This window comes from Camelus dromedarius, chromosome 4, assembly GCF_036321535.1.
Source record: "Camelus dromedarius isolate mCamDro1 chromosome 4, mCamDro1.pat, whole genome shotgun sequence".
Classification (NCBI taxonomy): Eukaryota; Metazoa; Chordata; class Mammalia; order Artiodactyla; family Camelidae; genus Camelus; species Camelus dromedarius.
Window position 1 is genome coordinate 3,952,810 of NC_087439.1, and position 19,476 is coordinate 3,972,285.

Sequence of the window (19,476 nt, forward strand, 5' to 3'; positions counted from 1 at the left end):
CCAGGACTGATTTGGCTTCTGGTGATCTTTTATGATTCCATGTGAATTGCAGAATTGTTTTTCTATTTCCATAAAACAAAGTGCCTTTATGGACTTTGATAGTGATTGCATTGAATCTGTAAATCACTTTGAGTACTATGGACATTTCAATAATAATAAATCTTCCAACCCATGAACACAGGCTGTCTTTCCATTTGTTTGTGTCACCCTTAATTTCTTTCTTTAATTTTTTGTAGTTTTCAGTAAAATCTTTCACCTCCTTATTGAAGTTTATTCCTAAGTATTTTATTCCTTTGTGGTACTATTGTAAATGTGATTTTTTTTTTTCTGATTTCCTTTTCAGATGGTCTTTGTTAGTGTATAGAAACACAACTGATTTTTGGACATTGATTTTGTATCCTGCAGTTTTACTGAATTCATTTATTAATTCTAACACGGTTTTTTTTTTTTTGGAATATTTAGGGTTTTCTGTATATAAGATCATATCATCTGCAGACGGGCAATTTTACTTTCTTCCTAATTTGGATCTTTTTTTTTTTTCCTAATTGCTCTGGATAGGACTTCCAGGACTGTGTTAAGTAGGAAAAGTGGGCATCCTGGTCTTGTTCCTGATCTAAGAGGAAAAGCTTTCAGTGTTTCGTCCCTGAGTATGATGTTAGCTGTAAGATTTTCATACATGGCCTTAATTATGTTGAGATACTTTCCTTCTATTCCTAGTTTTGAGGGATTTTTTAATCATCACAGCGTGTTGAATTCTGTCAAACACTTCTTCGTCCATTGAGATGATCATGTGATTTTTATCCTTTATTCTGTTAGTGTGGTGTATCACATTAATTGACTATCACATATTGGATCATCCTTGCATCCGTGGGGTAAATCGCACTTGATCATGGTGTATGACCCCTTTAATGGGATGTATTTTGTTGAGGACTTTTACATCAATGTTCATCAGGGATATTGGTCTGCAGTTTTCTTGTCAGACAAAGATGTCTTTTTCTGGTTTTGGTATCAAGGTAAGTATGGACTCATAAAGTGAGTTTGCAGGTGTTCCTTCCTCTTCAGTTTTTTTGAAAGAGTTTAAGAAGGATTGGCATTTCTTCTTGAAATGTTTGAGCAGAGACACCTTTTAGATTTCTAAGATTGCTCTGTTGCATTTAACTTAAGGAAGAAGGAAATTGTATCATTTTAAAGGCTTTCGTGGGAGGAGGGTATAGCTCAAGTGGCAGAGCACATGCTTTGCATGCAGGAGGTCCTGGGTTCAACCCGCAGAACCTCCCATAAAAAATAAATAAGTAAGTAAACCTAATTACTTCCCCCTCCCAATAAATTAAATTAAGTTAAAAAGTTAAAAATAAATTAAAAATTTAAAAGCCTTTTTAAAAGCTTAATTTGTCTAAAATAACTGCTCAGCTATAATTATAATTCACCATGAATAATCGTGATGTTTAATTTTTTTTGAGTGAAAATTATTAAAGTAACACACAATATGCTTTTATTGCATTGCAGAGTATTGAGGTGAAAATGAAATTTGTCATTACGTGACATAATTTCATTCTATTATGGAGCATGGGATTGATTTACCAAAACTTGTAATTTGGGAAAGACATTGCTTCCTTTGGATTCATATTCCAAAAGTCTATGATCTAGAATATTCTATTGTGGAGTCGATAGGTTAAGTGGAAAAATCAAAGACATTATCTAAAATTTGCGCTTCACGTTTGTCTAACATAAAAAGCCAGATATCAAAAATCATGTCTCACTCACTGCTAAAGGACGGCATGACACAGGTTTAATGTAATTGCTTCCTGAAGTCATTGTAACCAGAAAGCATCTCTTCTACACGAAGACCTGCACTTTGATTTTCCAGAAATTGAATTCTTTAAATAATAGGGAGTCATGGCACCAAACAGCCAGGGGCAGCAGGGTGGTGGTGCATGGGAGAGAAGGCCAGGGGAGGCGAGGAGCCGTGTGCCAATGAAGGCGGACAGTCGGAGGCCCCCGAGAGGTGTGGGAAAGACTGTGGGCACGTGGGCAGGTTTTCATCCTGTCTCTGCTGCTGCCTGGCTGTGAACCCTCAGCCACTGTCTTAACCTCTGTGAGCGCCGAGTCTTTGTGTGATGTGTCTAATTATACCCTTTCACAGGTAGGCTTGACTCTGATAGGTCAGGTAGGCGGTACATTGTAAATTCTCAAAGTTATTTCAGTCCCAGCAGTAAGGGAACAGGGAGGTTGGTGAGAATGAGAGAAGTTCAAAGTCTTGCCTGTGAGGAGATCCTGAGTATGCCTTGAGGTGCAGAGGGGATTCAGACTTGGTGTTATAGATGTCATAAAGTTTTACCTGCCGAATGAAAAAAAGCTTTCTGAAAACTTTAAGCAAGGCTTTGTGTAACCTGAATCAAAAATCTTGAGCTGAGAAGGTCCCTAAATGTGATATGGAATCCTGGATCAGTAAGGATGTTAAGGAAAATCTGAGGAAAGTATGGACTTTAGTTAATAAATGTGTCTAGAACAGATATGAAGGGAGAAATTATGGGAACACAATAGTAGTAGGAAAAATATAATGTCTCAATATTGGTTCATTAATTGTAAGTACTGTTCCTTATCCGTGTAAGATCTTAGTAAGAGAAACGAGGGGTGATGTGTAAGGGAACTCTCTCTACTGTCTGCTCAATTGTTCTGTAAATCTGAAACTGTTCTAAAAAAATTAAGTCTATGAATTAAAAAAAAAATTTTTTTTTAACCTGAAAGCCGGACAGGATTGAGAGTGGAAGGCAGGTGACCACCCATGAGCAGAGGCACCAGAGCAAAAGAGGGGACATGAGGAGGGGACTAGTCACGCCCAGAGGACAGCCTGACGACGAGGACACACGAGATTGCCCAGCCCCCGCCCCCCCATCCTCGGTCCGGCCTGCCGCCTCCCGGGCCAGGCTGTCGTCACAGGGCCGGAAGTCGCAGTAAATCTGGCTCCAGCCCAGAGGGAGGCAGGGCAGCAGCGCGTTAGTCATGAAGGAGTGGGCGGTTCGCACAGACCTCGTCTGGAACCCATCATGTGGGAGAAAGACAGAACTTAAACAGACTTAGTCTGGTGAAAACAGCCCTGATTGCTGGGTGATTTGGGGAAAGGAACTTCACCTCTCTGAGCCCCAGCAGCCTCCTCTATGGAACGGGGCACCTAGTTGGACCTTCCCTGCTCGTGTCACTAGGATGGGGGGAGAAGCCCTTGAGGCTGGACCTGAAAATGTGCTCTGGTTGCTCAGCACCCGGCTGCCCAGGATAACACTGTGCGCCACTGTCCTTCCCAGGACAGCCGGTCAGCCCTCGCCTCGGCCTCTCCTTCCTCTTTCTGTTTCTGGGACTCTGGGACCCTTCCGTGTCCTCAAGCTGTCTTGCTTTGAGGGCCTGATGCTGTTCCTGTTGCTTGGAACTCTCTTCACCACCCTCCACCCCACCCCCCCATCCCACAGGTCACCCCCACCACAGGGCGGCCAGGACCTCCCGCGCTTGGGAGAGTCCCTGAGCTTGCCGCTTCATCGTTGGTTTAACGTCCCCACCCCCAATTCCTGCCCGCCCCTGGGGCAGGGTGGAGGGTGTCCATCCTCTTCACACGTGTCCTCAGAACCCAGCATGTGTCGGGTGACACACACAGTAGATAAGCACTGAGTACTTTTCAGTGAGTTCAGAAAGGAAGAAACAAATGCATATTACAGTAAGTGAAAGCCCCTGAGGGAGCAGCCAGGGCCGCGGACACCCCTCCGGACACCCCAACATTCTGACATTCCTGTTTCTACGCTGAGACGACGTGCCAGGCTCTTTAGAATTTCCTAAAAGGGCCCTGAGGCCACCCCCAAAGACCGTCTTGACTCTGCTGGAGCAGAATGTCCCTGGGAGTTAGTAAGTCACGTTGTTAACGGGCCCCGGACTGAGAACAGAGGGTCTCAGACTTTCAGCTCTGGGCCAGGGTCTCCGGAAGGGCGGTTCACACCAGCCTACGGGGCCCACCCCCGAGTTTCTGATTCAGCCGGGCTGGGGAGGGGCAAGAAACTGCATCTCTGACGAGTTCCCAAGGGATGCCGCTGGCCTGGGACCCCACTTTAGGAACCACTGATTTCCAGGGCTCTGGGACGACATAGAAGATTCTCACCTGGGGCAGTGTCCTCTCATGGGAAGAGCCACCACTTTTCCTTGTACGCGGAGACAGAATTGCGTGGGTGCATCCATCAGAGGTAACGGGGCCCCTTCCGACCTTTGGTCTAGAACCCAGGGTCCTCGCTGTGCTGCCGTCTAAACATTCTAAATTATTAGGCTCTCATGTGCATCAGAAAGCTGACTTGTCTTACATAAAAATTAAAAATCCAAGCGGGGAGGGTATAGCTCAAGTGGTAGAGCGCATGCTCACCTGCACAAGGTCCTGGGTTCAATCCCCAGTGCCTCCATCAAATAAACGAGCAAGCAAACAAACAAACAAACCTAATTACCTCCCGCCAAAAAATTAAAAATCCAAATTAAGACTGACTCTGTTTTGACCAGGCCATGTTGTGTTTATTTGTTTATTTACCCGAAAAATGCTTGCGGAGCCCTGGGCCACACCCTTTAATGCTTCTGCATGTGAATCTTCCCTGGGCCTTAGTTGTAAGAAAAGAGTTTGAGCCGCATTTCGGAGGGCGGGTGACAGGCTCCGCCCCCCGCCCTGCCCAGCGCCTGGGTTTCCCGACTGTGGTCCTAGGGTGGCCCTCCCGCCATCACCTCCACGACTGCCCCTCCTCTCCCTCGTGTACGCAGACGCCTCCTCTGTCCCAGACCCTGCGCTGGAAGCTGGTGATTAGATGATGATAAAAACATTGAGACACTCGTGTTGAAACTTGCTTTTCTTTTCGCCCAGACTGCAGAATTTGCTAGATGAGCAATCATTTTGTGAGCTGCTGGGACTGGCTACGAAAGAGCCAAAAAAAAAGTAGTGACCCTTTCAAGGACTCTGTTTTATTCCCTCAAAGAGACCATTCATTTTTCAATTCCCCAAGGAGGTGTGGCAGAGAGAGAGAAAGAGAGAGTCTGTCCTTTAAGACGTATAATATAGTATTTACAGATTAAATTATAGGATGGCTGGAATAAAATAATGTAGCACTAGAAAAAAGAACAAAATTAAAATAGTGCAGCACTGAAAGAAATCAAGGAAGGTCTAAGTATGGAGAGAGATTACATGTTTGCAGATTGGAGGACTCAACAGAGCAAAGATACCAGTTATCTCCAAACTGATACACAGGTTTAATACAACCTCTTTCAAAATCCCAGCAGGGTTTTTTATAATTATAGACAAGATTATTCTAATATTTATATAGAAAGGCAGAGGAACAAAATTGGCTAAAACAGTTCTAAAAAAGAAGAATAAAGTAGGAGGAACCATTCTACTAAATTTCAAGAATTATTACACAGCTGTAGAAAACAAGACTGTGTGATATTGAAGAAAAAGACAGGTTCATGGAACAGAATAGAGAATTCTGAAATAGCGCCAAATGAGTGTAGCCAACCAATTTTTAGAAAAGTTTTATTGAGATATAAACCATGTACCATACAACTCAACCATGTAAAGCATACGATTCAGTGGGTTTCTGGGGTCTATATGATTAATCTTTTTAAATTGTGGATTTAAATTTTTTAAATATAGATTTTTTTAAATTTGCCATTTTACTGTCAGTTTCCTGGCTCGGCCGTTTTGGAACTTACATTAGTCTGATTTTAATATATCATTATAGTCCTTGTTGACCGATTCCGTAACAATCCCTTTTAGGGGATCTATACTGAACTTTCACCTTACAGCCAAGACCTTCTCGTGGCTAGGCTGAAGCACCCAAGAGGCATGGCTATGAAAAGAGTTTCTGCAGAAGAGAACACAGTCTATCTCCCATCCACTGCTCACGTCAGACTAGACGATTTCAATCAGGCACAGTGTTTTCAGCAAAGGCAACTCTTTACTACAACAGAGTAACGGTTAATAGCATAGGCCTGGGTCCACATCCTGGCTCTGCCACCAGCCAGCTTTCTCACTTTGTCAGCCTCAGTTCCCTTGATTGTAAAATAATCAAGATCATTAGAATTCTCAACTCGGAGAGGTTTCGTGAGAATTAAGTCATCCACGTAAACTACGTAGCACAATGCCTGACACAGGGTGGATGTAAACCCTCAGCCAGGATAAGTTAGTATTAGTATTGGTTACTATCGGTATTGTTAATATGAGCTTATTAAATTATTCGTAAGGAATACATCCCCATCACGCCATGTTGTTACTGCTCTTTCTTTAGACTGTGTCCCCTTTTGCCAAACCCAATTCTTCCATTAAAGGTAACATTAGAGCTATTTTTAAAAACTGCCACTTTATGTGTATAATTCAGTGGCATTAATTATTTTCACAATGTGTGCAACCATCACCACCAGACTCTGCTGAACCTTTTCATCACTCCAAGTGGAAAGTCTATAACCATTAAGCAGTAACTCCCTGGTCTCCTCCCCCAGCAGCTCTTGGTAACCACTCATCTATTTTCTGTCACTGAGAATTCTAGGTGCTTTCTGTAAGTGGCATCAGACACCGTGTCTCCTTTTGTGTTGGCTCATTTCACTTAAAGGGGCGTTTCCAAGGTTCATCTGTGTGGTAGTGTGTATCAGAACTTCCTTCCTTTTTAGTGGCTAAGTCAGTGTGTGGGTGCACCACGTTTTGTTTATCCATTTATCTGTTGCGGGACATTGGGCTGTTTCCACCTTTTGGTTATTGCGAATAATGCTGCTGTGAAAGTTGGTTTACTAGTATCTGTTGGACCCCCTGATTTTGATTCTTTTGGGTACATACCTAGACGTGTAATTGCTAGATCACATACAAATTCTATGTTTTGCTTTTTGAGGACCTACCAAATTGTTTTCCACTGTAGATCTTCTTTGAAGAAATGTCCACCCAAAACCCTTGGCTCATTTTGTGTGTTTAGTTTGGTTCTGGTGGGGGAGTGGCAGGTAATTAGGTTTATTATTTTTTTAATGGAAGTACTGGGGATGGACGTACTGGGGTTTGAACCCAGGACCTCGTGCCTGCTAAGCATGTGCTCTGCCACTTGAGCTGTACCTTTCCCCCACCCTGCCACCCATTTTAAAATCAGTTTGTTGTTGTTTTTGAATTGTAGTTCTTTATATATCTCTAGATATTAATCCCTTATCAGCTGTATGGTTTGCAAATATTTTCTCCGATTCTGTGGGCTGCCTTTTCACTCCCTTGAGAGTATCCTTTGGTGCACAAAACTTTAAAATTTTGAGATGGTCCCACTTATCTGTTTTATCTTTTGTTGCCTGTGCTTTTGGTTTCATATACAAGAAACAATTCCCACATCCAAATTCATAAATCTTTCCCCCTGTTTTCTTCTGAGAGTCTTATGGTTTTAGGTCTTATGTTTAGGTCTTTGATCCAGTTTGAGTTAATTTTTCCATGTGGTGTTACATAAGGATCCAACTTCATTATTTTCCATGTGAGTATCCAGTTTCCTGACACCGTTTGTTGAAAAAACGGTCTTCCCCCACCCCCCCACCCCCGCATTGACTGTCTTGGCATCTTTGTCAAACATCAATTGACCATTTATGTGAGGGTTTATTTCTAGGGTCTCTATTTTATTCTATTGGTCTTATGCTAGTACCACTCTGTGTTAATCACTGTGGCTTTGTAGTAGGTTTTGAAATCAGGAAATGTGAATCCTCCAACTTAATTTTTCTCATTTCAAGATCATTGTGGCTAGTCAGGGTCCCTTGAGTTTTAGAGTTTTAGAATGAGTTTTCTTTTTTTAATTTTTTGTATATAATATATATTATTGAAGTATGGTCAATTTACAGTGTTGTCAATTTCTGGTGTACAGAACAATGCTTCAGTCATACCTGAACATACATATATTCTTTTTCATATTCTTTTTCATCATAAGTTACTACAAGATACTGAATATAGTTCCCTGTGCTATACAGTATAAATGCATTTTGTGAGAATCCTCCTGTATTTCAAAACAAGAGACACTCTGCAAGTTCAGTGGGTGTTGTATGTGATTTGATGGGTTTGTAGATGTAATTCTTGGTGTATTTGTGGGAGAGGGTGAGCTGTGAGTCTCTCTACTCTGCCATCTTGGCATCTCCCCCCTAGAATGAGTTTTCTATTTCTGTAAAAATGCCATTGGGATTTTGATAGGGATTGCATTGAATCTGTAGATTGCTTTGAGTCGTATTGTCATCTCAAAGATAGTAAGTCTACTGATCCATGAACATGGGATGTCTTTCCATTTATTTAGATCTTCTTTTTACGTATTTCAGCAATGTTATAATTTTAAGTGTACAAATCTTTTGCCTCCTTGATTAAACTTTTTCCTGACTATTTTATTATTTTCAATGCTACTGTAATGGAATTTAAAATTTTTTCCTTTTCAAAATGTTCATTGCAAGTATATAGAAATCAAACTGATTTTGTGTGTTGATTTATATTCTGCAACTTTGTTGAAGTTATTTATTAGCTCTAACAATTTATTGTGAATTCTTTAGAGTTTTCTACAATTAGGTTATGTCATCGACAAGCGGAGATAATTTTACCTCTTTTTTTCCAATTTGAATGACTTTTCTTTTTCTTGTCTAATTGACCAGAACGTCCAATACTGTTCTGACTAGAAACAGTGAAAGCAGACATCCTTGTCTTATTCCTGATCTTAAAGAAAACACTTTCAGTTTCTCACCATTGAGTATGACTTAGCTGTGGGTTTTTTACATATGCCCTTTATCATGCTGGGGACATTCCCTTCTGTTGAGTGTACATTCGTTTGTTGAGTGTTTTCATCATGAAATAGTGTTGGATTTTGTCAACACTCTGCATCAATTGAGATGATCATTCTATTAACATTGTATATTACATTGAATGCTTTTCATATGTTGGCCCACTCTTGTACTCCAGAAATAAATCCCAGTTGGTCAAGATACCTAATTCTTTTAATATGCTGTTCATTTCAATGTGCTGGTAGTTCACTAGTTGAATTAAGTTTACTAATCCTTTGCTGAAGATTTTTGCATCTCTATTTATAAAGGGAGATTTGTCTGTAGTTTTCTTTTCTTATAGTGTTTTGTCTGGCTTTAAGATGGTTAATTTTTCCATGTGGTGTTACATAAGGTGTCTGGTATAAGGTGGAAGTATTCCCTCCTCTTCAATTTTTTGGAAGAGTTTGAGAACAATTAATGTTAATTCTTATTTAAATGTTTGGTAGAATTCACTAGTGAAGCCAACAAACCTTGGGCTTTTCTCTGCTAGGAGATTTTTGATTCAGTTTCCTTTCTGATTATAGTTTTAGTCAGTTTAAGTCCGTTTTAGTACATGTGTTTTTCTAAGAATTTACCCATATCATCTAATTTGTCTAATTTGTTGATTTTAAGAGCTGACAGTACTATCTTATAATTCTTTTTATTTCTGTAAAATTGGTAGTAATGTCCCCTCTTGACTAACTGATTTTTGACAAAGGTACAAGAGCAATTCAGTAGAGGAAAGGCAGTTTTTTGCACAAATATGCTGGAACAATTGAACATCCATGGGCAATAAAAATGAACTGTGATCTAAATCTCACATATTATATGAAAAACCTCAAAATGGATCATAGGTTTAAGTGTAAAAGGTAAAACTATAAAGCTGTTAGAAGAAAACATAAAATCTTTTGGAACTAGGATTTAGTAAAAGAGTTCTTAGACATGACTCCAACAGCTTGACCCATAAAAGGAAAAAGTGATAAACTGAACTTCATCAAAATGTAAAATTTTTGCTCTATGAAAATCCTTGTTAAGAGGATGAAAAGATAAGCTACACACTGAGAGAAGATACATACAAACCTCCTGTCTGACAGAGGACTCGTATCTAAAATATACAGAGAACTTTCAAATCACAACATTAAAACAATAAACAATACAATTAGACAATAGCCAAAAACAAAAAAAAACCACAAAGACATACTTCACCAAAGAAGATGCATGAATGGCAAATAGGCACATGAACACATTGCTCAACACACCTGCCTGTTGGGAAATGCAAATTAAGACCGCGATGCAACATTCTCATACACTCAAAGTATAAAATAGTGACAATACCGAATGCTGGTGAGGATTCTGAGCAACTGGATTGCTGGAGGGAAGGTAAAATGGCACAGCCACTCTGGAAAGTAGTTTGGCAGTTTCTCAGGCAGCTCAACATTCAACTATCACAAGACCCAACAGTTGCACTCCTGGGCAATCACATTGATGCAGGAGAAATGAACATTGATGCCCACCCAAAAACCTATATGCAAGTGTTCTTAGTAGCTTTATTTGTAACAGCCTCATATTGGAACCACCTGGATATCCTTCACTGGATGAATGGTTAAACAAACGGGTACTTGTATTGCATGAAATACCAGTAAGCAATAAAAAAGAGTAAAGTGAAAAATACAAGTAGCAACTTGGCTGGATCTCAAGGACATTTGGCCGAGTGAAAAAAAGCCAACCTCAACAGTTTACATACTGGTTGCTGTGGTGGTTACACAGATCTCCACAGATGATAAGATGACAGAGAACCATTTACACACCTTGTACCACGGGCAGTTTCCTGGCTGTGATGGTGCACTGGTGTGGTATAAGATTGAATCCCCGGGAGAGACTGGGTGAAGGGGACACAGGACCTCTCTGTACTAGTGTCGCAAAACCCTAGACTTGAGTTATTTCAAATAAAAGGATTTTTAATGCCCTAGAGGGGAAGGTAGGATAGACAACCTTTGATGGACTATAGTTTGTTTTAGATGCGTATTGTGGTTATGTTTTTTAAAAAGAGACTCCTCATCTCTTAGAAACCTATACTGCCGTATTTACAGGAGAAATTATGTCACGTCTTGGATCTGGTAGGAGGGGATATAGATGATGAAACATGATTGCCCACAGGTTGAGAACTGCTGAAGCTGGGTGACATGTGTACGAGGTTCATTATATTGTCATCTCTTTCTTGGTACACATCTGAAAGCTTCCATGATAAAATAGTTTAAAAACATAAATGAAGTAAAAATGACGAGGGTTCCTTGAGGCTCCTGACTCTGTGTGTCAGGAGTAAGGCTTTTAGTGCCTGCTCCCTCCCTGGGCTCACACCACTGGGCTCCCAGGTTACTGCAGGGGACCCCATCCTCTCTTATTAACATAACAAAAGGTGCTTTTTATCACTCATCACACGAAATTCCAAGGGTTTTAGGAACTCTGTGCCAGGGTTGAGGGTCAAATACATATTTCTTATAAATCACACGATTCCAGATTCCAACTACACACAATACACAAAAATCATTTCCAAGTGCATTAAAGACTTAAATGTCAAAAGAAAAACTATAAAACATTAAAGGACAACATAGGAGAATATCTGTAAAACTTTGAGGTAGACAAGAATTTCCTAAACACAAAAAATATAAACCACACATGACAAGATTAATAAATTTGCCTATATTAAAATGAAGAACTTTCTTAGAAGCACCTTAAAGAGATAGCATGCCACCAACAGGGAGATGATACTTGTGACACAGATGGGTGGCAAATTTAGTATCCAGAATGGAGGGGAAAGTGTATGTATATAAAAATCTATATGCATAGAAATAAATTTTTTACATTAATGATTATATTAGAGATAAAATAAATCCAATAGACATAGACACTTCACATTAAAGGAAATATAAATAATCTATAAACATAGATAAGACATCCAACTCATTAGTAATCAGAGAATTTTAAATTAAAACTACAGTGAGACATGGGACCCAGCAATCCCACTCCTGGGCATATATCTGAAGGGAACTCTAATTCAAAAGATACATGCACCCCAATGCTCACAGCAGCACTATATACAATAGCCAAGACATGGAAACAACCTAAATGTCCATTGACAGATGACTGGATAAAGAAGTTGTAGTATATTTATATAATGGAATACTACTCAGCAATAAAAAAGAATGAAATAATGCCATTTGCAGCAACATGGATGGACCTGGAGATTGTCATTCTAAGTGAAGTAAGCCAGATAGAGAAAGACAAATACCATATGATGTTACTCATATGTGAAATCTTGAAAAAAAGAAAAAGGAGGACATTAATGAACTCATCTACAAAACAGGAATAGACTCCGAGACATAGTAAACAATAAGTTACCGGGGGGATGGATAAAGTTGGGAGTTTGAGATTTGTAAATGTTAACCACCATGTATAAAAATAGTTAAAAAAACAAACTTCTGTTTAGCACAGGGAACTATAATCAATATCTCGCAATAACCTTTAATGAAAAAGAACATGAAAACAAATAGAAGTATGTGTACGCATGACTGGGACATTGTACGGTACACCAGAAATTGACATATTGTAACTGACTGTACTTCAATTTAATAAAAAAAAAAATACAGCAAGATACCATTTCATACCCATCAGCCTATCAAAAATGAATATGGCTGCTGACACCCACCCCAAGAGTTGGGAGGATGTGGTGTATGGGGAGCTGAAGGCTAAATTGTTAGGCTAGCTTGGGAACAGTTTGGTGTACCCAGGACCCAGGGATGCCACACTTAGCTGTCTATACCCAAGATTGTGGAGTCACACCAGGATAATGATTTCATCCAAGGGCGGCAAAAATCTTATTAGCTATTACAATGGCTCATGACCCTCCAAAGAGCCACAGAACTGAAAATACACAGTATATTTATGGTATTAAAATTCCACCGGAGCAAATAGGAAAACAACATATAAAAGGCTCTTCGGGTCAGGGGGCAATCAGACAAGAGGTTGGGAGTCACTGCCCGGGAAAAACTCTGGGATGTGAGCCCAGGCAGCACGTGGGTCTGTCTGCAGCTCTGTCGTTCAGACCAGCAACGGCACAGGAAACCACCCACGGTCCTGCAGGCGTGCAGCGCACCTGTAAAACAGGAAACACTCACAAAATTCAGGACTGAGCATCAGTGAGAATGAGTCATCACACCTACATGAGCAGTTCAGTAAGGAAAAAAAATCAATCAGAGAAGAAAAGCTACTGGATGGTTCCATTTATATGAGGTCAAACCATGCAAAACTCAATAGAAATAAATGCTAAAACAAAGACAAGCACAGGTATAATTTATTTAAAAAGCTTGACAAATTGGCTATCTCTGAAGAGAGGGGGGGCATGGGATTGGAGTAGGTTGTACAGGAGGTTGAATTCTGATTCTGGTGTTTTCTTAAACAGGATGATAAGTACCATGGGAGTTCATTTTATTAATTTTCAAACAATATTTGCCTGCATATACTGTACATTTCTTTGGAGATGAATACACATACACACACATATATGTATATATATACTTCATAATAAATGAGTAGCATTTTTGAAGGGCCTTGTGCCATGTATACGTGACACACTGGTAAGTGGTTTTAACTGAATTCAACAGGAGGGGACTCCTGAGTGTGAAGCGTGTCAGGTACTTGTGTATTACATCATATTGCGGTGACGGTGGGACTTTTTCAACCAGATGACATTTTTGCAGCAAGAATGGTTTGAAAGCCTGGTTCCCCAACCTTTCCCCTCCTCTCATAGAAAGAGCGTTTATCCAGAAAGGCTTGCCTCCTTTTCTGCCTGTCCCCTCCATCACCTCCCCTTTGCCATCTGTGCTCTCTCCTTGCAGCCCTCCCCGATGGAGCTCTGGACCCGGCCCTCCGTGCGGACGAGGCGGGCAGTGAGGAGGACCTGTACGAGGACGTGCACAGCTCCAGCCACCACTACAGCCACCCTGGAGGTGGCGGCGAGCAGCTGGCCATCAACGAGGTAGGGTCAGGGCTGCATGGGTGACGGGACAGGCCTGGGATGCGCCGCATGGCTGTCTGGGCAACCTCAGCGCACACTTCCCAGCCTGGATGTCTGCAGTCTCTCTGTTTCAAGCAGACGACAGTGGCACCGGGCACACAGCCCAGGGTCAGCCTGTGGCTCTCACTTTTGCATGTGGTTTCCAGGAGCAGAGCTTGTCAAATACAGGACCTCCCACCTCCGCTCTGCCCTCCTGGGGTCTATAGGGAACCCAGAACAGCAGGTGCGGCACCCAGGACCTGTGATGTAACCCCTGTAACCCTGTCCTGGGGCGGAAGCCCCTCCACTTGGTAGGAGGGAGGCCAGGGCAGGACCAGGCCACAGCAAGTGATTTCTTTCCTGTTGACTTCAAGAGCTCAAAAGTACTGGCATTGCAGGGAGGTGGGTGTAGCTCAGTGGCAGAGTGTGTGCCTCGCATGACATGGCCCTGGGTTCAATCCCCAGTATTTCCATTATAGGTAAATAAATAGAAACCTAATCACCTCCCCCACAAAGTAAAAAAGTAAATAACAATTTTAAAATGTGATATAAAATAGCCATTAAATAATTCAAAATCTGTGATGCATAAGGAATAAGCATGCAAATGTGTTGGTTTTTCTAACACGTGAAGCCTTTCTTTAAGGGCTTCTCGGAAGCTCTTTTGAATGGAAGGTGCTCCAAAGTGGTGTCGTCTTACGCAGAATTCAGAGAATGGTTCGCTTTTCCTTGAAGGCTCAGCTGCCCTCCTCAGCCGTGGGGCCCAGCCCTGGTGGGAGGCCACGAGGGGCAGGCGAGAGCCTTACACACCTGGATGGCAGCTCCTCCTGCCAGCGACCAGGTGTGGAGATGGGCGCAGGTAACCTCTGAGCGTCGGTTGACTAAACTGAACATGTAGGGTAGCCACACCTTTCCAGGAGGACTGACTGAAATAACAAATGTCAGTAACCTGGACGTGGTAACCTCCCGTGATGAGGATGACTGAGGAAGGATAGTAACAGAAAGCCTTCAGGAACTCTGAAGGGGTGTGGGGTTACCTGACTGGCCACGGGGTTGCGCTGTTAGATCTTGTGTCCGCTTTTTATAGCCGTGGTCTCCGACCTGGTGGGAATCCCGGTCCATGACATCCTGCTCCCGGTGGGGAGGTGTCTTTAGGGCCCTGGGTAAACTGTTCATTCTAAGATGCTTTGGTTGAGGAAAGCCGAGAGCCAGGAGCGCTCTAGAGGAACAGACAGGCTCCGGCCGAGGGCATGCTGATGAGGGAAGTGCAGGTAATTTAGGTTATGAATAGTGTAGTATTTATTTTTGCTGCTCAGAGAATTTGTTTCCTCTTTGGTTCATAGGTCTTTCCCGGCATTCAGGGTTGCTGAGCGGACAGGGTGGGGATGCTGTGCCCTCTGTTTAGAGCTCTCAGAGCTTCCAGGGTGCTGGTCTGCCCTGGGCCCTGGTGTGCCCCCGGGGGGCAGGTGGGCAGGTCCGGCGGAGGCGCCCCTCCAGTGATGCAGCGGGCTGACCTGGTCAGTGCCCCCCAGCCCGCTCTCCCCAGGGGACCCACCAGGACTTACAGATGCTAATACAGAAATCCCTGTAGTGGGCAGCTCAGCCTGAAGGGCAGGGCCTGGGTTTGACCACCATCCTGCCCCTGACTAGCGCAGGACCCGAGACAGGTCACTCCCTTCTCGGGCCTCTGTTTCCTCCGTGTGGGGTGGATGTGGCACCTGGGCCCTTCGGCAACGTAGGAGAGTCACTGCACCCCGGTATACGGGGTACCGGGAAAGGCAGTATTCATTGCGATTCGTTGGCAGCCTTCAGTAGATGCACTTTATCAGAAATTCCAGGGGTTAGGATGTATAGGTCAGTGGTAGAGCACATGCTTAACATGCAGAAGTCATGAGTTCATGGGTTCGATCCCCGGTACCTCCAGTTAAATAAAGTAATAATAATAAATAAACCTAATTACCTCTCCCCTGCCTCCCCAAAAAGAAAAGATTCTCCTAAGAGGCATAAGGGGATTCTCCTGTGAAAGGCTAGTTCACTCAGTCTTGCGAGAGCGGCGCATCCTGCTGGGGGTCCCCACCCCTCGCAGTCACCGTGTCGCCGCCTGCGCAGGCGCAGCCGGAGGGCTTGCTGGGGGTCCCTGTGGGTTTCAGGCTTGGAGATGAGCGCAGGGACAGAGGTCGGAGGGAAGTCCGTCCTAAGTACCATTTGGCTCGCTTGGAGATCACACATTCACTTATGTTTTCTAAGAACACGTGGGTGTCGCGTTCTAAACTGAGACGCTTTCCTGCTCCTGTTGGCCTCAGAAGGAGAGAGCCCTGCTCAGTTTCCTACCTGGGAAGGGAAAGCACTTGGCCTGCAGGGCAGGGGACCCTGGGGGCGAGGGGATGGGGTCAGCGAAGCTCTTTTGGGCCTTGGGTAAGTGAGGAGGAGGAGCGAGTGTGTGAGACCATGTGAGGGTCTGCGTGGGTGGTGTGTGCATGTGACACACTGAGTGTTTAGCGTCTGTGGGGCAGTGTCGCAGGCCTGGGATGGATCTGTGCTGGGGCTGTAGCCTTGCCTTCAGGGAGCTGACCCCCGGGCGGGGCGGGCAGTTCACGTCTGCGGGCACCTGGCCTTTTCTGCTTCCGCCCTCGTGGATAAGGAGAGGGTGCCATGTTTTGTTCATACTGTATTCCCTGTGCCTAACTTGTACCTCGCACCTCGTCATTGTTGGGTTCCTGCAGGATGAGTTAACGTCTGGGCCCGGAAGTGTCCCTCTCTCCTTTCAGCACTGTCCCCTCTAGGGCCTTCTCCAGATGCCCGTGCCCCGGGCCTGGGACCACCTGCCCGATTCCTCGCCCTCCTCCCGCCCTCTCTCTGCCTCCCACTCTCTGCCCGAACCCGCTGGGCCAGACAGCATCCCTGACGTCAGGCCTGAGGACATCCTTGGCCCAGGGATTTTTTTCTGAAGAGTTGAGGCCTGAAAGGAGGAGGTGTCTTTGGAAGACATTGTTCCCTTTTCATTTCCATCACCCTGCAGGCAAGCTGTGAGAGGGGACCAGAGGAGAGTAGGGTTCAGTTCCTGGCCAGGAGACCTGGGGTCTCCTGGTGCCCCCCAATGCCCTGCAGACGGCAGTGTCTCCCCTTCCTGCCAGGCCGCCCTGCTCTGGAGGACAAAGGGGACCAGGGGAAGCTCCTGGATCATCCTGCCAAGAGGAGATGATGCTCAGACTAGAGGGCAGACAGGTCTAGAGCTTGTCCTCCAACCTGGGGCTTAAAGCATAAAAGGAGCCTTGCCCACAGTTAGGCAGCGCAGCAGGTGGACTGCAGGGTCACTGAGGGGAGAAGACAGCCCGGCCGTACTCTTGCTCCCAGCACTTCTTGGTGGAGCATTTAGGGAACACTGCAGCCGCAAGTCCCCTCCATGGAGTCAGTGTGACCCTCTCTCTAGGAGTTTCTTTCTTCCCAGTGCCTGTGATCCTGGACATCTGTCTCTGGACCTGCGTGGGCTCTTGCACTCGCTCGCCAGCCCCGGGGATGAGCCCAGTACTGGTCTGTGTCCCAGATACCTCGGGTGCGCCCTGTCTGGACAACAGCTGGACATGGGTCTCCGAGAGGCAGGGCAGAGGAGCTCACAGCCCTGAAGCCAGGCCTGCAAGTGATCTGTGACCAACATCCCAGGGCAGCCTTCCTCTTCCCTCACCCTCCTGAAGCCCCGCCCCAACCCCGCCCATCTCCCCATCTGTGTTGCCCCTGGAAGACCTGCAGACCCACCCAGCCAGCCTGGTGGGCCATGCCCTGCAGCCTCCTGCATTCACCCTCCCCTCCCCAACTTGGATCCATCCAGCCTGAACACCTCAAGGGCATAGGTCTTCGCCTTTGAGCTGTTTTGGCTTGGTTTTTCTGTCGTGAAATACACAAGAAAAGGCTGTTGCTGCCGTCTTCCCTGCCTAACGTCCAGATCACCGGGATCTAAAGGCTGGGTGTCCCGGGTGGGACAGAGGCCACCTCTCAGTCCTCCATCCTGGCCCAGGTTCAGAGGTGGTCATGCCTCTTAAACTCTCCCAGGCTCCTCAGCTGAACAAGGGACAGAAGCCCCACCCAGAACTGGGCCACGGCCGAAGTCCTAAGGCTCAGCCCCGAGGCCGGACGGCAGACCAGCAGGTCCTGGAGACACACAGCGTTCAGTGCCGGGCTGACCAGTGACTTCCCAAACCACCCTGACTGGTGGCCTGAGGACACACAGCCCTCTGTGCCCACCTTCCTGGGTGTCTGATGGTTCTGGAACCACTGGGGCACAATGAAACATCTGACCCAAGTCAAGGGTTCTGAGCCACACCTCACCAGAGGGCACGCCACACAGCTTTACCAGAGGAGCGCTGAGATTTGGGGTGGCAGGGAGCCCCCACAATCCTCCTGAGAGCCTGAGGGAGAAAATCTTGAGACAGTTTTTTGAAACGCTGGGTAGGACAAGAAGACTGTTTCTCCCAATGAGACAGATGGATCCAGGCTGAACTAGATCTGTGGGAGGCAGACAGCCCACATCGCACCACCCACTTGGCCTCTTCAGCAGGATGGATACAGCCACGGGTACCCTCATCTCTGCTCACCCATGCATGTAGTGCCGGCACACACACAGACGCCCAAGTGCACAGCTACCCACCTAGGAGAGCCCAGCCTCTGCGCACCATCCCTCCAGGGGCTCCTTCTGCCGCTGGAGTCACAGTGCTAAGCATGGAGCCTCGCAATCTCTGCCCATATCTGAGCTGCTTTTCAGGCTCGTCGGCCCCCTCAGCTGCAGCCTTCTGCCCTATCCAAGAGGCCCAGTGACTGGAATGGAGCTCCCCACCATGGAGGGAAGAGGATGCCTGCACGTGAGCTCTGAGCTCTACAGTTAAGGTTGCAAGGCTCTGTCAGGGAGGCCGTAGAAGCAAAACCCTAGGTACCTGACATGAGGGTTTTTTAAAAGCTCCTGAACCCCATGCAGAAGAATGAAACTGGACTCTCAAAAAACAGCTCAAATGGATGAAAGACTTAAATGTAAGGCCTGAAGCCATAAAACTCCTAGAAGAATGCAAGGAAAAAGCTTTGGTCTGGGCAACGATTTTTTGGGATATGACACATTTGGAAAGCACAGGCAGCGAAAGCAAAAATAGACAAGTGGGATTGCATCAGACTAAAAGCTTCTGCCCAGCAAAGGAAAGCCATCAATAGATCGAAAGGCAACCTAGGGGGTGGGAGAATATTTTGCAAACCGTATATCTGATAAAGGGTAATATCCAAAATGTATAAGGAACTCATGCAACTCAATGGCAAAAGACACCCAAATAATTCGATTTGTAAATGGGCAGAGGGCCTGAATAGACATTTCTCAAAAGAACACGCTCAGCGTCACTTGATGTTCCAATGTCAGGGAAATGCAAATCAAAACAATAATGAGATGTCACCTCACACCTTAGGATGGCTGTTATCAAAAAGACAAAAGATAACTGTTGGTGAGGATGTAGAGAAAAGGAAACCCTTACACACTGTTGGTGGGTGGGTGTGTAAAATGGTGTAGACACTGGAAAACAGTATGGCCGTTCTCAGAAAATTTAAAGAACTATTATATGATCCAGCAATCTCACTTAAGAATGTATATCCAAAGGAAGTGA

General features: G+C 44.8%; 1 protein-coding gene across 1 annotated transcript in view; it reads left to right on the top strand.

Annotated features, from left to right (window-relative positions):
- Window positions 1-19,476, top strand: part of ARHGEF4 (Rho guanine nucleotide exchange factor 4) — a 200,632-nt gene that overhangs the window by 168,511 nt on the left and 12,645 nt on the right. The window contains 1 exon segment of the mRNA XM_064484658.1: window positions 13,689-13,828. Coding sequence (XP_064340728.1) covers window positions 13,689-13,828 — 140 coding nt within the window.